Raw genomic sequence first — 22217 nt, 5'->3', positions numbered from 1 at the left:
TCATAATTTTTAGGGAAAGTCCCTTCACACATAAAAGAATTCCCAAGTGAGCATCAGAACAAACAAATACATAAAAATCACCTTTGAACTGAGGCTTAAGCATGAGAAATTTCAGCTCAAATTTTTTTTTTGGGGGGGAACATTATGAATTATGATGGTCTCCGTGTATCCAGTCATGCACCTCACTTGCAGAATGGAACCACAAGGATTCCAAGGAGAACCTCTGTGGCACACACAAATGTGCCTTAAATGTATAACACAGGAAAAATGTATAATTTGCCAGTATAGTTCCTTCTACTTAATTCAGGGCCAGGGTCTGATGCCTTCACTCATGTTAGGTAGTATTTTTTCCATGAGCAGTCCCATTGTACTAATCAATTTGACTAAGACTATTGAAATCTGGCCACCAAAGACTCATCAGATAGATCTTCCACTCAATTTGGTCAAAACCTCTGGAACCAAATATTTTGTTTTAAAATTAAACACAGCTTCCACCCTTTACAGTAATTAATTTTGGTCCTTCAATCAATCAATCGATTGCCATTGAATTAATAAGGAAATCCAAAATTTTGAATGAGATAGAAGAATCCAAGAAAGAATCACGATAATAAAAGATGACTAAGACCAAAAGTCTTGTTATTCAGATGTGGTTGACATAAATGTTTCCAATGTGTTATATAAGCTGTGATTTACATATATCATAAATGATCACCATTACATATGGATAACAAACTCAGTTACTTACTTAAATCAAGTTTGGTCAAAAACAGAGGAAGGCAGTAGGGTTAGTCAGGGAAAAGTTTTCAAATGTGTATGCTTGAAAGTAGGCACCAAAATCCACATGTGGGCACATAAATAAAAATGTCCTGATTTTCAGAGATGCCGAGTATCCAAAGCTCCAATTTGTTCTAATGTTCAGCACCTCTGAAAATCAGGCCATAGCTGTTTAGGTGCCTAAACGCAGATTTAGCTCTTAAATTTCAGGCAACCGTGTTTGAAAATTTGGACTTTAGTATCTGTAGCTGGTCTTCATAAACCATGTGCTATGTCTAGACAACACTGTCCCTTTGCTTGAGTGATCAGAACGTCAGTGTCTCATCTCATGTCCTCTCTAGCTTTCATTCTGCCCTTGCACGGTGCAGGGAAATAGGTATCTGACCTTGGACTAGCTCTTTGGTAACTGGGACCCAAAGGTTGCTGCCTTTCTTCCTTCTTTCCACAATGTATCCTTGTACTGGGGAGCCGCCGTCCTGTGCTGGAGGGTTCCAGGTGATAGTGACAGCTTCCTTAGTAACATCTGTAACTTGAGGTTGAGATGCCAGTCCAGGAGGCTCTAGACAGAGTTAGATTCAGCACAGAAGAATCAGAATCACCTACTGCTCCACTGCAAAACCTCTTTTGGTAAGAACAACAGATAGCAAGAGGCCAGGAAGAGTGATCTGGACCTCTAGGTTTATTCATTGCCAAAAACCCCTTTCTAAAGCTTTTGCTTTGTTATCTACTTCGCCAGCTCATTTTTGGGGATTCAGCAGCAGACAGTACTCATTAGTAAAGACCTGAAAATGTCATCGCCTTATGTTTTGTTCCTAAGATAATGCTGTACATCTCCACGGACCTAGTGGTCAAAAAGCACAGGACTGGGACCCAGGAATTCTTGAGTTTTAATCCTAGGTCTGACACTGATTTTTGTGTGGCCTTGAACAAGTTACTTACCCTCTCTGCCTCATTTCTCCCATCTATAAATTGGGAATACTAATACTTACTTACCTACCTTATAAGGTGCCATAAAGATTAGTTAGATAACATTTTGTAAAGTATTTTGAATGAAAGAGGTGCCAGATAAAAAGACAGTTACATTTTCCATTACTGGTGTTCTTCGAGATGTGTTGCTCATGTACATTCCATATTAGGTGTGTGCGCTTGCCACATGGACTGGTGCCAGAAGTTTTTCCCTCATCAGTATCCGTAGAGGACCAGCTCTGGCGCCCCCCGGAGTGGTGCCCACATGGCGCAGCATAGGGGCGCTGCCAGCTCCCCCCACTCTCAGTTCCTTCTTGCCAGAAACTCTGACAGTGGGAAAGGAGGGCGGGTCATGGAATGGACATGAGCAACACATCTCAAAGAGCACCAGTTATGGAAAAGGTACCTGTCTTTTCTTCTTCGAGTGCTTGCTCATGTCCATTCCGTATTAGGTGACTCCCAAGCAGTACCCCTGGAGGTGGGTAGGAGTTCACGGACGTGTAGATTGCAACACAGCTCTGCCGAATCCAGCGTCGTCCCTGGCCTGCTGAGTGATGGCATAATGAGCCATGAACGTGTGGACAGAGGATCATGTTGCGGCTCTACAGATGTCCTGGATAGGGATATGTGCCAGGAAGGCTGCCGAAGATGCCTGCGGTCTCATCGAGTGGGCTCTGACAATCGGCGGCGGCGGAAGCCCTGCTAGGTAGTAACAGGTCCTTATGCACAAGGTGATCCAACTGAAAAACCTCTGTGACAACACCAGATGACCCTTCATCCTATCCGTTGTAACGATGAAGAGTTGAGTCGATTTTCGGAAAGGCTTGGTACACCAAGGCTCTCCAGACGTCCAGGGCATGAAGACGCCTCTCCTCACTGGTCTTGTGCGGTTTGGGACAGAACACTGGGAGGAAGATGTCCTGGTTCATATGGAAGGTGGAGTCCACCTTTGGTAGGAAGGCCAGGTGGGGACGCAATTGAAACTTATCTTTGTAGAAGACCGTGTACAGAGGTTCTGAGGCCAAAGCTTTAATTTCAGAGACCCGTCTCGCTGACACCACCACCACCAGGAATGCAAACTTCCATGACAGGTGGGAAAGGGAGCAGGGCCCCAGTGGTTCAATGGGTGGGCGAGTGAGCCTAGAGAGGATCAAGTTAAGATCCCACTGGGGGACAGAGGCCCATATCTGCGGGAAGAGTCTCTCAAGTCCCCTCAGGAATCTGACTATCATGTCATGGGAAAACACCGTCTGTCCTTGGATTGGCGGATGAAAAGCAGAGATGGCCACAAGATGCACTCTAATGGAAGAGTGTACCAGGCCCTGGTTCCTCAAATGGAGCAGGTAGTCCAAAACAGCCTGTATGGAGGAACACAAGGGAGAGATGCCCCGTTCGGATGCCCGACAGGAAAACCTCGTCCACTTGTCCAGGTAAGTCAGTCTAGTTGAGGGCTTCCTACTTTCCAGGAGGACCTGCTGGATTCCTTCTGAACAGGTCCGCTCCTCCGGGTTCAGCCACGCAGCATCCACGCCAAGAGGTGGAGGGACATGAGGTTGGGGTGCAGGAGCCGACCATGGTCCTGTGAGAGGAGGTCCGGTCGGTTGGGCAGGGGCCAGGGAGGGGCTGCTGACAGGCTCATGAGTGTGCCAAACCAGTGCTGGGGAGGCCACGCTGCGGTGATCGTGATGACCTGCGCCTCATCCCTCTTGATTTTTGCCAGGGCCCTGCTGATGAGTGGAATTGGAGGGAACGCGTACATCAGGCTCCCTGACCACGACAGGAGGAAGGCATTGGAGAAGAAGCCCTTGCTCAGACCTTGCCGAGAACAAAACCGGTGGCATTTCTTGTTCGGCCTGGTAGCGAACAGCTCCACTTGGCGAGTTCCCCACCTTTGGAAGATCATGCAGACTCCCTCTGGATGGGGCGACCACTTGTGGTGAGAGGAGAAGTCCCTGCTGAGCTGGTCCACCAGGCCAGGAAGGTAACAGGCTTCCAGGTGGATCTCATGGCTGATGCAGAAGTCCCATAGACGGAGTGCCTCCTGACAGAGGGTCGATGCGCGCACTGGCCCCCTTGCCTGTTGATGTGGAACATGGAGTCTGTGTTGTCCATTAGGACTCGTACCACCTTACCTGACAGATGGGGCAAGAAGACGCCACACACCAGCCAGATTGCTCGGAGCTCTTTGATGTTTATGTGCAACCGCACTTCGTTCGGGGACCACATCCCCTGAGTCTGGAGGATGCCGATATGCGCCCCCGAGCCGAGGTCCGAGGCATCTGACATCAACTCGATAGAGTATACAGGGTTGTTGAACGGAACCCCTTCCAGGACTGTTCTGCGGTCTGTCCACCACCGCAGCGAGGTAAGTATCACCTTGCTCCGAGCCAGAGCTACCAGTGGAGTGGTCAGTACCAGGCAACCAGGGTTGGTCTGAGTGGTGCCTCTTGTCCGACCGGCGCCTGGTCTTGGTTGGGCTCTTGGGGACTGATGGCATGTGGCAGATCTGCGTCCGATACCTGGTGAGCCATGCGTCACGCTACTCCATCAGTACCAGGACATCAAATGGGAACGGGAGCTACTATGGGCCAGTTGCCGGGAGGACTGTCCTGAGTACGGCGACCTTCCCTTTGGAAACAGGCTATGACAGCCTGGCAATCGGCGGTCTCTGGTGTCCAATCGGTCCCAGGATAGGTCCTGGGCCCTTGAGGACAGTCGGAGCTGGTCCCAGAATTCTTGCTGGGTGGCAAGTGCCTCAGAGGGTCTGCGTCAATCTACCGGCAAAGTATGCCTTGAGTCCCTTGATTGGTGCCCCCAATATGGGGACCGAAGAGGGCTCTGCTGAGCCTGCCTCTGCAGTCCTGAGGTGTGGCGGCTGCGGGCGGGCCAACGCTGGTGGGACTTCCCTCTCAATGGGGAACAGTAGTACTGAGGTGGGGACACATGCATAGGTCCCAACGTGGGTTTTCCCTGAGACTGGGGTACCACAGGAGCCGATGAGGGAGGCTCCGAGAGCGTCAGGATCTCCTGAGCCTCTTGAAGGGCTTCAGGCATTGACAGCACCTGAAGCTGGCCGGGGCCTGCACTGCTATCCAGAGTCACAGGCAAAGTATGTGATGGGCTGCACCGCTCGACTTGAGCTGGGGCCCGACTTCCCGAGGGGGATGTTGAGCTGCCCAACACAGGTCTTGGCTCTCCTCCTGATCTTTTCTTTCCCTTGCAGGAGGTAGGAGATCTTCCCCACACAGTCTTTTTCGGCTTCTTGACTGGAACCATGGAGTGAGACTGGTGCCAGCTCGTGGACTGCACCAGGGGAGCACTGCACATGCAGGCCACGGTGCTCAGTGTGGAGTCGGACCACTGCTCTGATGCCAGAGTGAGTGCCAACTCCATTAGGCATGCTTTTAGACAGATATCGCGCTCCTTTTTCATCCTAGGTTTGAAGGACTTACAGATATGGTACTTGTAACTTATGTGCCCGTCGCCTAAGCACCTTAGGCAGCTGGTATGTGGATCGCTAATGGGCATAGGCCGTCTGCAGCGATCACAGGGCTTAAAGCCTGGGGACCGGGGCATGCCCTGACCCCCGGCTGGGTCCCCTCTGGGACTAACGAAGAGTTTGAGAACTACTATTAAGGGCAACTAAGAAACTACTAACTATATATAACTAGTTTACAGGATTTCAAAATTTGCAAGAACAGAGAACAGAACAGCGTTACCCAAAGCAATGGATGTTCTCGCGCTGTCACTGGCGGCAAGAAGGAACTGAGGGTGGGGGAAACCGGTGGCGCCCCTTATACCACGTCATGCAGGTGCCACTCCAGAGGGCACCAGAGCTCCAGAGGGTCCCCTGTGGATACTGCTAAGGGAAAAACTTCAGGCACCGGAGCACACACACCTAATATGGAATGGACATGAGCAAGCACTCCAAGAATAGCCAAGGTTGGAAGTTCCACCAGAGAACTGGTCAGTTAACTTTTTTTTTAAAATGTGGAAAATAATTTTTAATGACATTTTCCACGGAAAATTTAAAATTTTCAGTGAAAAATAAAAAATGGAAATTTTTCATTCAAAAAGTGAAATATTTGTATTCTGAAATACTGCCACATTGCCTATTGGAAGCTGTAGTTCCAGCACCTCAGGCTCTCATTCTCTTATGTTGGCTGAGCTTCCTGATTGGACTATATCTCCCAGGATGCACCAAGACTGTGAATGATAGCAAGTCAGATGGGTGTGGTGCATTATGGGAAGTGTAGTTAGACTAAGGATCCTGGTCCATAGAAGAGAACGGGAGCATGAGATGTCTACATTACAAATCTCATGAGACACTCTGAAAGCATTTCAGAATTGAAATATTTCAGTTATTGGCTAAAAAATTATTTTGTTTTTGGGCATTCATTTTTTTAATTTAAATTTTGCATAGAAAGTAGACACTTTAAAAAAATAGTTTAGTCCCTTCCCGCCTACTCCCCATTTTTGTCAAAAAATTGATTTGATGAAAAAATTTCAAATTTCAAGCAGCCCTGCCATGCATAATACCCTACTGCTTGCCGTCAAAGGACATTGTCCCTGGTTCAAACCGACTGTCAGACCAAGTGAGGGATGGTTACAAAGGGCCTGCCCTTCTTGGAGCTTTCAACTCTGAAGTGCAGAAAGTCAAAGAAGAGACAATGTCCTCTTAGGGGTGGGGAGGTGGGGGAGGGAAGGAGCAAAAATAAAGCCACATTGAAAATGGCAGCTCTGGAATGCTCAGGTGCTTACCAATAGGTTCCCCAGCAAAGATTTCTTCTGTCTCCAGTGGATCACTCAGACCTTCTGCATTGACAGCAATGATTCTGAACTGATAGGCTTTACCTTCCTCCACCTTATCAGTGGCAAATGTGGTGTGTTTGCTGTCAGTTTCCCCAATTTTGATCCAGGACTTTTTCCCAGCTGTCTTCTTTTCAATGATGAAGTGGGTCACTTGCTTTCCTCCATTGTCTCTGGGTGCTTTCCATTTCATTTTAATGCATTTTCCCGTACGCTCTAGCAATTCCACTTTACCCTGTGGTGGTTTTGGTTTGTCTGCAACATTGGGAGATAAACAGTGAGTGGATGGCCAGTATTTAGAAGGCTATCTCCTCATCTGGTGTAAATCGGTGTTAGAGTTACACGGATTTACACCAGCTGATCTTCTGAGTCACATTCTGTCCCCCATGCAGGGATTCTGAGCTTTGGACCCACAGTGGCCTCAGACTGCACCTTTACAACTCTACATGTCTACAGAACCAGTGAATTGCTATAAATGATTTGTTCAGGACCTACCAACAACGTTGAGAAACATATTAGCAATAGCTGAACCACAATCATTTTTCAGCTTCAGCATAATGTTTCCGCTGTCTTCTCTCACACAGTTTTTTATTGTGAGCATTGCAAAGTCACTGGCTTTTTCCATCACAACCTTCTCCTCCTCTGTCACCTCAATACCGTCCTTGAACCAGGTGACTTTTGGCAGTGGCTTTCCCTTGAATGGGACCTTGATGTATGCTGTATGCCCGGCCTTCACAGTCACTGGGTGTGCCGCCAAAACCTCCAGCACAGATGGGTCAATGACAGGAACATCTTGGAAAAAAATGGAAAAAAGACACATGAATAACTGCAGCCACAAAGATACTCTGGTGCTTTTAATGCATTAGTGAGTTCCCCTGCCACAGTGGCATTGTTCAGGGCCTTAACTCCTTCACCCTCAAATTTCTTTAATGGTAGAATCCCTGATTTTATGAAGGTCCTGAGGGGCTCCCAGTATATTCACTACCTTTGGATTCAGATATTCCGGTTTTCCCAATTACCGTACAGAGACCTATCTGGCTTGCCCAAGACTGTCCAGCTCAGCAGAAGAGGAGACAAGGGGCCTCCAGGGAGCATCAGTCTCAAGAAGTTCCTGAGTTCCAGAGGACTGAAGGTTAAATCCTGTGGTGATTCTAAGCTCTGCAAGGCACAAGGCTAATCCCTGTGATACTCCTGACCAAGGGCCAAATTCTACTGAGTACTATGAAATTATGTATCCATTAAGTACACACATAATTGCTTCAGCAATTGCAAACAATGAGTAATTATTCATGGAGTGATGTCAGATTGGAAGGAGGTCTCAAATGGGGTTCCATAGGGATCCTACATCTTGGTAGGGGGTTAGACTAGATAATCCTGGCAGTCCCTTCTAACCCTATGGTTCTGTGATTCTATAAAACCAGTGAGACTACTTGCAGAGTAAGGTACTACGGGAATAGAAAAGTATTGTGCACTATGAATAATGTTGCAGAATACGTCTGCCACTAGAGCTGGTTGGAAAACAGTATTTTCTGCCAATTTTTTTATAAAAAAGATTTCATAATTTTAAACAACATATTTTGCTGAAATTGTCCTGTTTGTCAATGAAAAACTGATCTCCCCTCTGACAGCGAAACAATTTCTGTTTTCATTTTTTGTGCATACAACCAGAACTTTTAGAAACCATTTTTTTTCCATGAAAAATTTCATTTATAAAAGGCCACTTTTTGTCAAAAAAATCCTTTTTTGAACAAAAGAAGTCACGATCTACAGCCCCAACCAAATTACTCAGTGTAGGTTTTTAGTTAAACAGAGTTCAGTTACATTTTTTTCAATCTGGAATGTTCATATGTTAGTAACTAGTTTGTGCTACACTCTGCCCGATGTCTTAGTAACAATCACCAGTCTGAGCCCCACTCATTTAAAGGACAGAGGCAGGCTGACTGCTATGTTAAAAGTGAAGGGAGTTTGAAGAGCTCAGTTAGCGCCACCTGCCTGCCAAGAGTTAGGCAAAAAAAATATTTTCCTGCTAGAAGATTTTTCTTGTTGTTCCTACAGGAGTAATACTCAACAAATGGTTCAGGCCACATTTTTTCAAATTGCGATGCGTAAAGATAGGCTCCTAAATCTAGCCACTTAAAATGATTTTCTGATTTACTCCCATTAAAGCGTGAGCAAATGGCCTTTTGTGTGTCAAGAAATGGGGTTTTGCACACACAAGTGGATGAGACTGCAAATGTCACAGGCCCCAGGAAGGAGGCCTGTTAGAAATTGGATCCGACACGTGCAAATGATTGATTCGTGAGTAGTGTTAAGGAAAGGAGGTAGTACCTGCAATGGCTACGGTGGCCTCACTTTCTGCCCCCTTGGCTCTGAACGTGTACTTCCCTTCATGTTCCTCTCCCATTTTGTCAATGATCAATTTGTGGACAGCTCCCTGCTTGACTATCTGGATCCCTGTCATATCCGTGATCTGAAAGGAAGATTAAGGCAGCTTACAAAAGACCTAATCAGAGATTCTTGACTATAAGGGCCTGATTAGAACAAGGAACAAAGAGTCAGGAATCCTGGCTTGTACGCTTGTAAAATGCTTTGTGATTCTTGGCTGAAAAGAGTGTCAGTGTCGGGTGTTATGTATTCACTGTGAGGATCTGAATGATCAGTGCTTCTCACTGGGGGAGCCACTCTGCACATGAAATCTGACTGGGGCAGCACCTTGGTGTCCAGTGGATACATTGCCAAATTTGCTGATGACCTGGGGTGGGTAGGGAGTGGGACCTGCTGACCCTGTGGGGAAGGATGTGATTCCCTGAGAGAGAGGGAGAGGCTGAGAAGGTTGGTTAGAAGGTGTGGGAAGGGAGTGATCCAATGACTTTTGGGGTACTTGGCAGAGGAAGATAGATGACAAACAAAGAAAGGGTGGGTGCCAAGCTAAAGGGATTCAAAACATAAAGAAGAGAGAGGTTCCATTTGAGTTGGGAAGACTTAGACCAGTTTGTCCATCCTTATTCTAGGTTCCTTTCCAAGTTATCAACACTGGGCCGATACCTGCAGTCCTTACTCAGGCAAAAATCCCACTAAGTTTTTCCAGCCCTTAATTTTTCTAATTACAACATAAACTCTTTACCTCTTTGCCATCCTTCAGCCAAACTCCCTCTACCTTCTCATCATTGAGGACAACGCAGAGCTCTGCTGGGTTCCCAGTTGGAGCCTGAACATCAGACATACCGCTCTTGACTGTAGCAAATCTCTCTGAAAAAAATCCCAGGGAGAGTAAGGAATAAGTGAATAAGGACAGTGAGTAAAAACAACTTTGACTCACCAAGCGCTTCTGCACCAAAGCACAGAATTAGCAAGGGATAAACCTCATACCATAAAGGTGTTTGGTTCAGTTGTGATAAACAACTAGACAGTTACTAGGATCACACACTGGCTCGTGTCTCTAATTGATAAGTTCAATTTTATGATGGGAAAAGGGAGCAGAGAAACCCACTGGCAGAGACATCTGCCAACAAGGAGGACAGGTGAATGTGTTAATATATCACAGCTGAGAGATGGGGACAACTGGAAGGGGCTGATATGCCAATAGCGATTGTACAGTCAAGCTTCCCAAGAAACGGGGGAAAGAATGTCTCTCTAAGAAATCTCTCCTCAGTGCGCAAAGGCCATTGGGGGTAAATTCATTGCTTCTGACCTGCCCCCTCTGGAAAATAGGAAGGAGGTGGTCTTTATAAAGGGATGGGTTTTAAATCAAGTTTTAAAAAGGCCAGAGTAGTTGAAAGCTCATCAGGACACCTATTCATGTGAAATCTCTCCCCCCCCCGCCCCCAATTTTCTGACTGAAGAAGTAGGAGAAGCTAAAATATACCCTTGACCTTCCCCTAGCCAGGAGGATGGAATACACAGCCAGCCCTGCAGATGCTGTTTATGTCATTCTAACAAGTGGCCTGTAGATGGCACTCATATATCAGTCTTTGTGTTGGCCTCTTCCCTCTGTTCCCCTGAAGACCAAGAGCCAAATTCAACCTGACATGAGCGGGCACATTCCACAAACCCAGGGCCAGGTTAAGGGATAGTCTCTATAGGCACATGATGGCACAGGAATCTGAGTTTTCCTTTTAAAACCATTCTCTTCATAGCCCTCATGGCTGCACAAAGATATGTTGAAAAGATGACCCGTGTGTAACCCATGCAGTGACCCCTGCCTGAGTCTGCAGGGAGCCTGAAACAATAGCTGTAAAGGAGTGAATCGCCACATTCATTTCAAAGGGCTGTTAACTCTGAAACATCATGCTCTCGGGCACGGCGGGGCGGGGAGGAACCATGCCAAACTACTCTGATAGAAGACTGCATTGCGAAGGGCTTTGTTGCCACCCCAGCCTGGCTCTGCTGAGGTGGTATTGGCAGAGTCTCCTTCCCCCTCACCCCGAGTCCTCTGCTTAGGTGGGTGGGGAAGAGTCCTTCCCCTTTCGGAACAGACCCCCGTTTACCTGGAGATGAGGAGCAGTGGTCTGTGGAAAGGGTGGTGTGCCCAGCCCAGCTGTTGTGTGGGTGTCCCTTGCCACTGCCACCCCAAACAGGGGTGAAGCCCCTGGTCCATGGGCAGGGTCATGGTGGGGGTGGGGTCGTGCCCCCCTCTCAGAGTATGCCCAAGCCCCCTATTAGCCTTGTTTAAACCTGTGCTGCATTTGGTCTCTCCATCCTTCCTGGGATTATGAATACTGAGCTTTGTTCTGAGCCTGTCCTTCCTGAATGACAAGTCTGTGCACTGCCTCTGCCCTGCCTCACCGTCTGGCTTTATGTGGGGGAAATAGGTGTTTATCCATTCATTCTATGTGCCGGTTCTTCTAAGATGGGCTTCTATGAGACAACACTTTTTACGGCAGGAAGCTCGGTATACATCAAAGCCAACCTGCCTCTACCATTAGTCACCTGAATATGGTAAAGGCCACTAGAACTCAGAAAAAACTGACTCTGGTTTAGGCTGAAGTACCAGGTGCATGCAACTGGGTTATGTTGAGTTTTTTCCCCTTTTTGGCTTTGCCTCTTTCCATCGAATTTTTTAGACAGCAGTTTATTCTACAGGACTAATAATACCATTACAATATATGTTCATGTAACAATAATAAAAAGAAAAAGAGTACTTAGAGACTAACCAATTTATTTGAGCATAAGCTTTCGTGAGCTACAGCTCACTTCATCGGATGCATACTGTGGAAAATGCAGAAGATGTTTGTTTTTATACACACAAATCATGAAAAAATGGGTGTTTATCACTACAAAAGGTTTTCTCTCCCCCCACCCCACTCTCCTGCTGGTAATAGCTTATGTAAAGTGATCACTCTCCTTACAATGTGTATGATAATCAAGGTGGGCCATTTCCAGCACAAATCCAGGTTTTCTGCCCCCCCCCCAAACCCACTCTCCTGTTGGTAATAGCTTATCTAAAGTGATCACTCTCCTTAGTCTTCTGGCTCTATCAATCTGTTTCTTCACTTCCGCAGGTGGGTCCCAGAAGTCACCTACTACAGGACAGGCCTAACAAAGAAAATAACAGAACGCCACTAGCCGTCACCTTCAGCCCCCAACTAAAACCCCTCCAATGCATTATCAAGGATCTACAACCTATCCTGAAGGATGACCCAACACTCTCACAGATCTTGGGAGACAGGCCAGTCCTTCCCTACAGACAGCCCCCCAACCTGAAGCGAATACTCACCAGCAACCATATACCACACAACAGAACCACTAACCCAGGAACCTATCCTTGCAACAAAGCCCGTTGCCAACTGTGCCCACATATCTATTCAGGGGACACCATCACAGGGCCTAATAACATCAGCCACACTATCAGAGGCTCGTCCACCTGCACATCTACCAAGGTGATATATGCCATCATGTGCCAGCAATGCCCCTCTGCCATGTACATTGGTCAAACTGGACAGTCTCTATGTAAAAGAATAAATGGACACAAATCAGATGTCAAGAATTATAACAATCAGTCGGAGAACACTTCAATCTCTCTGGTCACGTGATTACAGACATGAAAGTTGCGATATTACAACAGAAAAACTTCAAATCCAGACTCCAGCGAGAGACTGCTGAATTGGAATTCATTTGCAAATTGGATACAATTTACTTAGGCTTGAATAGAGACTGAGAGTGGCTAAGTCATTATGCAAGGTAACCTATTTCCCCTTGTTTTCCTACCCCCCCCCCCCTTCCTCAGACGTTCTTGTTAAACCCTGGATTTGTGCTGGAAATGGCCCACCTTGATTATCATACACATTGTAAGAAGAGTGATCACTTTAGATAAGCTATTACCAACAGGATAGTGGGTTTGTGTGTGTGTGTGGGGGGAGGGGTTGGGGGGGAGAAAACCTGGATTTGTGCTGGAAATGGCCCACCTTGATTATCATACACATTGTAAGGAGAGTGATCACTTTATATAAGCTATTACCAGCAGGAGAGTGGGGTTGGGGGAGAGAAAACCTTTTGTAGTGATAAACACCCATTTTTTCATGATTTATGTGTATAAAAACAAACATCTTCTGTATTTTTCACAGTATGCATCCGATGAAGTGAGCTGTAGCTCACGAAAGCTTATGCGCAAATAAATTGGTTAGTCTCTAAGGTGCCACAAGTACTCCTTTTCTTTTTGTGAATACAGACTAACACGGCTGTTACTCTGAAACCTGTAACAATAATGATCATTAATATTTACATCAGTGATCTCCTGAAACTGTGGCCTATGTACTACTGGTACTAGGCAGGAGGCAATCAGATGCTGCGTGGGACACTTTAAAGTATCAGGATAAGACTCCCTTACGCTCACACTGATTAAAATCACAAAGAGACACTGAATACTTGTGAGTTTCAGACGCCTGTATGCAAGGTCTTAATCTACTGCTTTATGCTTATATAGCATCTTGGATCAAAGAAAGGCACTTAGCAGATAATGGTTATCTATTATCTCTGCTCTACAAATAGGAAAACAGATGCACAAGGAGGTTAAGTGATTTTGCCCCATGTCAAAGAGCAAGTACACTGCCGAGTGAGAAACAGAACCCAAGTCACCTGATGCCAAGTCCCCTGCTGTAACCACTAGACAAGACAGCATCTCTGTAACGTAGAACAGCGCAGCACGATTAAAGTTTGTTTCTCTTCTCAATTCAAACCATGCTCTTGACCCAGTTGCCCTTACCTTCCACTGTTACATTGGCAGTGCTGCAGTACTCTGTTGGGTCATTATCTTGCATAGCAACCACTGTGTACTCTCCTGAGTCACTCAGCTCAGCATCATCAATGATTAGCTCTGCCCTCTTCCCTTCACGTGTCATGCTGTATTTGTCAGACCTCTCAATCACCCTCCCATCCTTCATCCACTTCAGCGTAACATCTTTAGAGGTCAGCTCACACTCCAGGCAAGCTTTCCCCTTCTCCTTGACTCGGACATTCTTCAGGTTGCTGAGAAATTTAATTGGAATTCCTTGAGAAAGAGGGAGGGTAAAGAGATCAGCAGTATGAAATTTCATATTTGCAGAATAATCTTAGAAATCAAGGCTAGAGAGGGTCTGTTAGTATCACCTCAGCGGGGTATTAATATGCTGTTGTGGGGGAGAGAGATTCCAAGCTTAGAACTTTACTTCCAAGATGGCTGCCGCTTCTGTAGGTGACATATTTTCCCTGATGAGTATGGTGCAAACTGCACGGCTGTCTGAGTATAAAACCTTGGTGCCTCATGTAATAGTCTTTGGGTGGAGACCTAAACTGAAACATGAGAGGCTGGCTCCCATTCCTTAACTCTATGGTTGCACCAAAAAGGACTTGCTTCATTGTTTGCAACTGGTCCTCTTCAAATGCCTCCAAAACAATGATGCTGATTCTATTTGAAGCCCCTTGGTAATGACAGCAAAGCATTTTGGGACACATCTGAGAAGGGTAGGTTGAAAACCTTTGCTGAGGGCCTGGAGTAGCATGGACAGGAATCCCAGAAAGATTGGGAGGGTAAAGTACTGGGCACACATGAGTAGGGCGATGGAGATAGCTCTTTCACCAAAAACAATATTAGAAAGGACTCCAAGGTATTGTGGTGTTGGTTACGGTTACCACAATACTGGTGATAGCACTGATCTTACATTTGCACAAGATCCCTGAAGAGCTTTGCAGCCTTAAACTAATGCAAAACATACACAGGGGATCATCTCCTCTTCTGTTGAAATGCGGCAGATTCTGAGTTGAATACTTTTTTTTTTCTTTGCTCCATTTTGATTGTTCTCTGTTTTCATGTAATCAATAAGTTCAGTCTTATTGTGCTTTTGCTGGTAAACTCCTCTCTTTCCCTTCAAATTTCCCTATGCATTTGCCCTCTGTTTTAAATCAAATCAGTTGGACAATGATCAATAGCTAAATCTCCATGAAATAGGGACTGTGCCTTCTGAACCTGAGAGATTTCTTCTAAAATTCCCTACAGTCTATGGAATCCACAACAGAAAAGTATGGTCTTTGTCCCCTTCAGTGACTGATCCACAAAAGCACTTGATGAGTCTGCTACTACTTTCAGCTAATGGAGTTAGCGGGGCTTTTCATCTCTGTAGGTCCCCCATTCAACTGCTGCCATGTGAAAGGTTTGATTACATACATATTGCTCAGGCATGCCATCCCTGCATCACTTACGTTCAATGAAGAGTGGCGCTTTCTGCACCAGATCCCCAGCCTGGGCGCTAAATTCTCCAATGTCGCTGGGCCGAACGTCCTTTATTTTCAACGTGTGGGTTAATCCATCGTCAGATGTGATGATCTCATATTTGTCATCCCGCTTCAGCTCCTTCCCATTGAACTTCCAGGTGAAATTGGGCACTTTTTTGGACAGGCGGATTTCAAACACTGCTGTCTGCCTTTCTGTCACTTTCAGTGGCTTCAGTTCTGCCAGGAACTTTAGGGGCTCATCTGTTAAGATGTGGACAGACAAACAGTCATGCTAACAGTTTAAATTTGTTCCTAAATGTAGGGGGTTTTCCTACACTGTGTTGGGCCAGATCCTCAGCTGGAGTAAATCAACATAGCTCCATTGAAGTCAATAGAGCTACATTGATTTGCACCATCTGAGAACTGGGCACTACCATTTTGATTTCTTTTGCATGGAGATAACAGGGACATATGCATCCTTAATATAAGCTGGCACACCTGTGATTAACTTCACAGAGACCTGTGTCCACTTATGCTATGGCTGATCGTGGTCCCTGGGACTTAATAAAAATGGAAAGTTTTCCTACAAAGCTGATCACCAGTGCGCACATTACTTCTTAGTCCAGTTCTTCTGCCTTACTCCTATTCTTTTTCTCCCCTTTATTCTAGTCACCGTAAAGCAGGGATCTCAAACTCAAATCATCACGACGGCCCCGTGAGGACTAGTACATTGGCCCGGGGGCCGCATCACTGACACCTTTTCATACAAAGAAACAAAAGCCCCCGCTCTGCCCACAGCCCCGCCTCCACTCCACCCCTTCCATGAGGATTCACCCCTTCCCCGCCCCCATTCCAACACCTTCCCCAAAGTCCCCGCCCCAACTCCGCCACTTCCCTGCTCCTATTCCAACCCCTTCTCCAAATCCCCGCCCCGGCCCTGCCTCTTCTCCACCTCCTCCTCTGAGCATGCTGCGTCCCCGCTCCTTCTCCCTCCCTCCTGGAAAGTCTAAGCATCGCCAAACAGCTGTTTGGTGGCAGGAAGCACTGGGAGGTAGGTGGAGGAGCGGGGATGCGGTGCATTTTGGGGGGGTTGGAGGCGGGGGGGGGGCATGGGGTGAGAGGAGCTATGGCGGACCACAGGAAATAACTCCGTGGGCCACATGCAGCCTGCAGGCCGTGTGTTTGAGACCCCTGCTGTAAAGCAAATGGCCTCAGGTCAGTGCAGCCAAGATCCAGAAACCTTCCTGGAGTTTGTGTTTCATCTGGAACCATCTGCCACGCAGAGAGACGGCAGTCAGGTCAGACACCCCGAGGCTGCCATTTCAGAAACAGAGCATTCCATGATCACTCTGTGGCCTAAGAGGAGTTTGTCACCCTACTGGATAACCTGTGCCAAATGCATCTACTTGTATTTGACACATAGTGTAATATTTTACTTTCATGAATAAAGAATGAGAACTGACAGCATTAGGAGGACCTTATTCTTCCTATGGTCCTCTTGAAAACAAGTAGCAAAATAAGATACTTCCCAACACAAGTACTAGTGGCAGAACATGTCCCCAGGAGATGGGCCAGCTACAACAGAAAGAGTTGGCAGATAAGGGGCATAACAGGAGTACTGTGGGTAAGGAAGGCGGCAGTCTTTATCCTGATGATTTGGGCAGTAATTTAAGGCAGATTTGTTGCTGTATGCAAAATGGACAGGATCCATGATTTCCTGAGAAACTGCAACCACACACTTGTCCTGCAACAGCAAGGACTAGCAATGGAGAAAAGTCTCCAATCTTCTCTGGGTGTGTGCATTCCCCTCCATTCCTGGTGACTTTGTGTAAGCATGGTTCACTTCCATTAAAAGGACACTTTAAAGGTGTTTTTCATCATTTACATCTTTCCCCCTACACTCTGCTGACTCATATCCCAGCCAACCCCATTGATGTCAGTGGGGAATTTGGCCTATTGTGTATAATAACCAAGCTTCATGCTGAAATTTACCATCTCAGATGTACATCCCTTGATCATATGTGCACAGTGGTTTTTGTGAGGTTGATCAGGACATGTACCGTAGTGGGTTTCTGTTTCAGGATAGAAAGACCAGTGAGTCATGGATGTTGCAAATAGATATAAAAAAAGATACATAGGTTCGAGTTTGACTCACCAACCTTGACAGTGTCCTTTTAAGTACGTAATCTTCAGTTTCATCGTGACATACACACTATCATGCATTTAAAAATAAAAAATTACCTATCACTTTCAGTTGAGCTGAGAGTTTCTTGTCAGCCACAATTAGACTGTAGGTGCCCCAGTCTTTTTCATTCACGTTTAATATGTACAGCATATACTTTGTACCCATCTGCTTTATTTCATATTTTCCTAGGCAGTACTGAATACGCAAGGGATCATTACCCTGAAAAGGAGAACATTGACATCTTTGACAATGTGGCACCTTTGAAAGGCTCTTCCAAGAAACACAGATGCATGTGGAATATGTACAACACCACGTTTAAGGAGCTTGTCCAGCAGCTTAGCCAGCAATGGGGCTGCACGGTAAACCCTACAATAATTGTCCTCAATCTCTGTGCCTACTGACCAGTTTCAGATAGAAATCAGTGATCAGCAATGATGCTTTGCCCAGGCACGTCAGCCTTTCAGAGGCTGTAACAGGCTACTAGAAGAATACATCATGTAGTGCTGAGATGGGTAATTATTGTGACCAAGAACATAGAGTCTTTAACCCATAGCAACTCCTTACTCAGGGTTATATTCTGGTGTTCTTATTTCCTTTGTACCTTACTTTGTGAACAGTCTCCCTGAAATCAATGCACTGACTTGCAATTTAAAGTATCATTCAATGTGAGAAAGGATGCCAGAATCTGGCCCTTCATTTTTGCTTAGTCTTTAGTTGGCACTGATTTCGCTGTGGGTTTATGCTGACTGTGTAAAACATCAGGAGTTGACTTATCATGATTGCAGGCAAAATAAATGGAGGGTCAGCAGTTGGAGGGATTAGTAAAAATTAAAAAGAAAAGAAACCAAACAGGGGAATCTGTGCTAGAGGGATTCTTTACCAAAGAGGTAGCACTCCAGTGTCTTTACCTAAAGCAAAAGGAAGGAGTAGGACTAGTTGTACACCCCTGAAACAGACCCTGTCAGACAGGACACTGAATAATACACAGCATTCTTACCACCTTTCCCCACCCACAACTGAATGTGCAGCTAGAATAGCTAAGCCCTGAGTTAAGTAACACTGACAGATTGAATCTCAGTACCTCCACCTATTTTAGTCAAACCAAAGGAAATATGGGAGGTTACCTTATACCATGTCATCTTAGTATTGGGGTCCTTCAGCTCCAGAATGGTATCAAATATAGCTGTGGAATCCACTTTAGCTGAGACATCCTCAAGAGGTTTTAGAACTTTGACTGCCTGCAAGATCAGTTTATGAAGAAATATAACAGAAATCTGTATTGCTTCCCACAACTTGAAGTAGACTGGATCTTTGTTCCCATTAATAATAGATTTTTTTACTATTATTTTTATTTCGCATTGGTTCTTGGAATTTGTGATACTCAAAAAGCAATACTGTTTCCATCTTCTGGACATCTGGTATTGTTTTTTGTGCATGCAGAGAGCAAGGATGGCCTTGGGATTAAGGCACTTGAATAGGAACACAGCAGAGCTGGGTTCAATGTCTGGCTCTGCCACAGACTCCCTGTATGACCTTGGGCATGCCACTTAATTTTTTTTCTGTGTGTCAGCTCTCCTTCTGCAAATGGGATATTAATATGTCCCTTGTCTCCCTTCTCTAGTTGGACAGTAACCCTTTAGAGCAGGGACTGTTTATGTTTTACAGCATCTAGCACAATAGGGCCTTGATCTTGGATAAAATCTCTAGGTGCTGTCATAATACAGATAATAAACAACAATACAGAAAAGATTCTGGCTGAGCAAGTGGAAGCTTTTGTTACAATGAGAATTCTTCTTACAACACTCGTTATTTTCTAAAGGGGCTGAAGGCACATTATCCTTGCTGAATTTCAGTGGGATTTGGACACCTAATAACTTTATGCCCCTTTGAAAATTGAAGCCAGAGGACCAGATGCAAAACTTGGATGTGGATCCAGTTTTGGATTTTGAACTGTCCTTCCTCTGCTAATTTGTTTGGATGTGGATTTTTTTCCAGGCCCATCTCTAATGAAATCCTTTTCTCCTTGGCTTACAGCTGACTTTCTGTAAAGTGTTCAGCAATGCTGCCTCTGAAGGCCATTACTGTAGTGTGGTTTATGCGTAGGAGTGTTGTTCATTATAGACACAAAAATAGAAATGCATGTTCAAGGTGTTTTGAAAGCTGATGGCATTACTAACCTCAACCTCCACTTTCTTCTTCATCTCCTTTAGCTTCCTGAGGAGCCCACGGAAGTCGGTGAAGCCGTATTCCATGCAGACCCTCTCAAAGTCCTTTTTTGGCACCTTGGAGAGGATCTCAAGCATTTCCTTCTCATCAGTCACCTTCGCTTTCTTCTTTGGAGCAGGAGGGCCCCTGCGCATAGACCCCATATAATGCAGGGTATATTTCAAAGTGACAAACGCGCCTCTCACCTCTACAGCTTTGGATGTGATGGGACTCCTGCCTGTGGAAGCTGTAGGGCCAGACTTCCCATTGGTAGGATTCCAAACACGAATGGGGCTCCCCGCTTGTGGGGAAAAAGGGGCAGGATATTCGTCTCCCCTACTGCTGGAAGGAGGGAGGGGAGAATTCCCCGGCACCGCTGTCAGAGAATCTGCTGGGAGTTAGTTGCCTTCTCCTCCAGTGCTGAGGCCAGAGGGGAAGAGTGGGCTGACCTGTTAGTTACTGAGTCTGAACATGGCCGTCCCAAAGCTGGGAGCCTTGAGCAGTTCCCTGCACTGCTCATGCTGTTGTTCTGCTCTGTAAAATGTCTCTGTAGAAATGGCCTAGTGTCTCAGTGCACACCAGATAAACCCAGCTCAGCTTATTGAAATAAAGAAATAAAAATAAAGAAATAATACATAAGTCCTCCAGAGACAAAACTCCTCACCTTTTTTTAAGCATTTTTTTGAAATCCAACTTTTCTTGACCTGAAAAAACAAATCCCAAAGTAACTACCTGTATTCATTCAGCTGAAGCGTAATAATAAATAACAATACAAATAACATCAAGAGGGATTCCATGGCTTTGATGCAAATCCTTCAGGAAGTCTCAAAAGCTGCTGGACAGGCCGAAGACATAAAAACGCTATGCAGGGAGATTTGAGCACCATCCTAAGCCTGTTCTACAGAGAAGTGATTGACAGCAGATGTCTACAAGTTTGCAGTATGAGGCACAGAATGGGCTATCGATATGTAATTAGGTGGATCCACTGGTCAAACTGTGTAGTGGAGGGGAAATGCTGTTGCTTCTCTGAGGGAATGACCGTAGAGCCTTTTCTGAGGTAAGATGCCCTCTGGAAGTCACAGCTTTGTGGGAGATGCTTGGATCCTAGTAGTGCCAGCTGTGCGTGCTGTTGTCAGGGCTCTGGGGCTCCTACATCTCCTCGCTGCATATTGACAAGCCAACATAAGAATAAAATGGAGCTAACCAAAAGCGCTGTGTGACTATTACCCTTGGGGAAGGGAGGGACCAAGACAAGGAGAGTGCCGAACTCATTACCAAACCCAGAACTCCCATATGGCTGTGCAAGATGTTTGCCATGGAAACGTTGGCTTCTCACAGGTAAATGTCCATAAGCATCACTTTCCCACCCCCCAAAAAATGATGGGGAAATTGTCATTGTTAATAATCAAAATGAACAAACGGGAATGGTGACAAGTGTGTCTACAAAAAGGCTAACAAGGCTCCCAGTGCGGTGCACAGGAACACATCAGGGGTGAAGTGGAAGAGGAGTTTAAAGATGCACCTGATTGCCCAACTGGACAGTAGATATGTTGGGATCTGCCTGCTTTTTAGTGCTTGAGGTGAAATTCTCTTCAGTTCAGAGCACCCTCACAAGTCCTCTGCACCACCCCAAGCCTTCTTAGCCCTCTATGTGGGGTGAATATCACTCCTGCTCTGAGAGGAAGGATGGTCCAGTGGTTAGAATACTAGCTGCAAGCTCAGGAGAACCAATTTCAGTTTCTGGCTTCACTACAGACTTCCTGTGTGACCTTGGGCAGGTTACTTAGTCTCTGTGTGCCTCAGTTCTCCATAGATTGTTAGGCACTCAGACAAACGGGGAAGGGGGGGAGATAAGTATCACAGATAGAAATTAGATAGCAAGAAATCTGAGAAATATTAAAATGGTCAAATAACCTAATTTTATTGCTAAATCTCGACTGTTACAGTCATTACATCTTGCACAAATAAAAAGCATTACAGCAGGGTAGTTTTTTCCTCACTTGGTAGTGAAAACTCTCTTGGAAGCAAGCATTCACTGAGATTCCTAAAAAGAGCTAATTGGATCCTTCCAAATCTCATTCTTAATTAATTAGTCTAGTTATTAATCAAGCTGGACTCCGGGCACTTACTTTCAGTCACAATCAAGGACACAGTGTAGATGATATCAGCATGGTCATTGGAAACGATGCACTTGTAGTTATCAGCATCATCTGGGGCAAGGGACTCCAGCTGGAAGAAGAAACACATGGACCAAGAGACCAAAAGTGTTAGTGGCTCAAATGTATTGAAATGGACTCAGGAATTCCATTATGTATTTATTTTTAAACCCTATTTTTAACACGAGTTTATGAAATCATCTCTTGAAAATAGAAACGCTTGAGGGAGAATCTTGGAGCCCAATCCTGCAACCCCTACTCAAGTGATTAAGGAAATTAAGGTCAAGCACTAGCGACCTGATCCAAAGCCTAGTGAAGTCAGTGGAGCTTAGGTGCCTAATTAACTTTAAGGATCTGGGGCAGGGAGTCTTTAAATTGACTTCAATAACCTTTGGATCAGGCCCTAGATTTAATGGTTCTTGGCCTGAAATGGGATA

The 22217-nt window shown here is 45.6% G+C and overlaps 1 protein-coding gene across 2 annotated transcripts in view; it reads right to left on the bottom strand.

The window, feature by feature from the left end:
- Positions 1 to 22217, bottom strand: part of IGSF22 (immunoglobulin superfamily member 22) — a 50721-nt gene that overhangs the window by 15884 nt on the left and 12620 nt on the right. For both annotated transcript variants that reach the window (XM_075129343.1, XM_075129344.1), the window contains 12 exons: positions 21754 to 21853; positions 20289 to 20328; positions 19597 to 19771; positions 18544 to 18657; positions 17476 to 17638; positions 15223 to 15495; positions 13751 to 14035; positions 9674 to 9798; positions 8878 to 9019; positions 7045 to 7341; positions 6502 to 6804; positions 1160 to 1333 (listed from right to left, as the gene is read on the bottom strand). In XM_075129343.1, the coding sequence (XP_074985444.1) occupies positions 1160 to 1333; positions 6502 to 6804; positions 7045 to 7341; positions 8878 to 9019; positions 9674 to 9798; positions 13751 to 14035; positions 15223 to 15495; positions 17476 to 17638; positions 18544 to 18657; positions 19597 to 19771; positions 20289 to 20328; positions 21754 to 21853 (2191 nt within the window). The remainder of the gene's footprint in view (positions 1 to 1159; positions 1334 to 6501; positions 6805 to 7044; positions 7342 to 8877; positions 9020 to 9673; positions 9799 to 13750; positions 14036 to 15222; positions 15496 to 17475; positions 17639 to 18543; positions 18658 to 19596; positions 19772 to 20288; positions 20329 to 21753; positions 21854 to 22217) is intronic.

This window comes from Caretta caretta, chromosome 6, assembly GCF_965140235.1.
Source record: "Caretta caretta isolate rCarCar2 chromosome 6, rCarCar1.hap1, whole genome shotgun sequence".
Lineage (NCBI taxonomy): Eukaryota > Metazoa > Chordata > Testudines > Cheloniidae > Caretta > Caretta caretta.
Note: the sequence above shows the minus strand (reverse complement) of the source record. Positions and strands in the feature narration are given on the sequence as shown.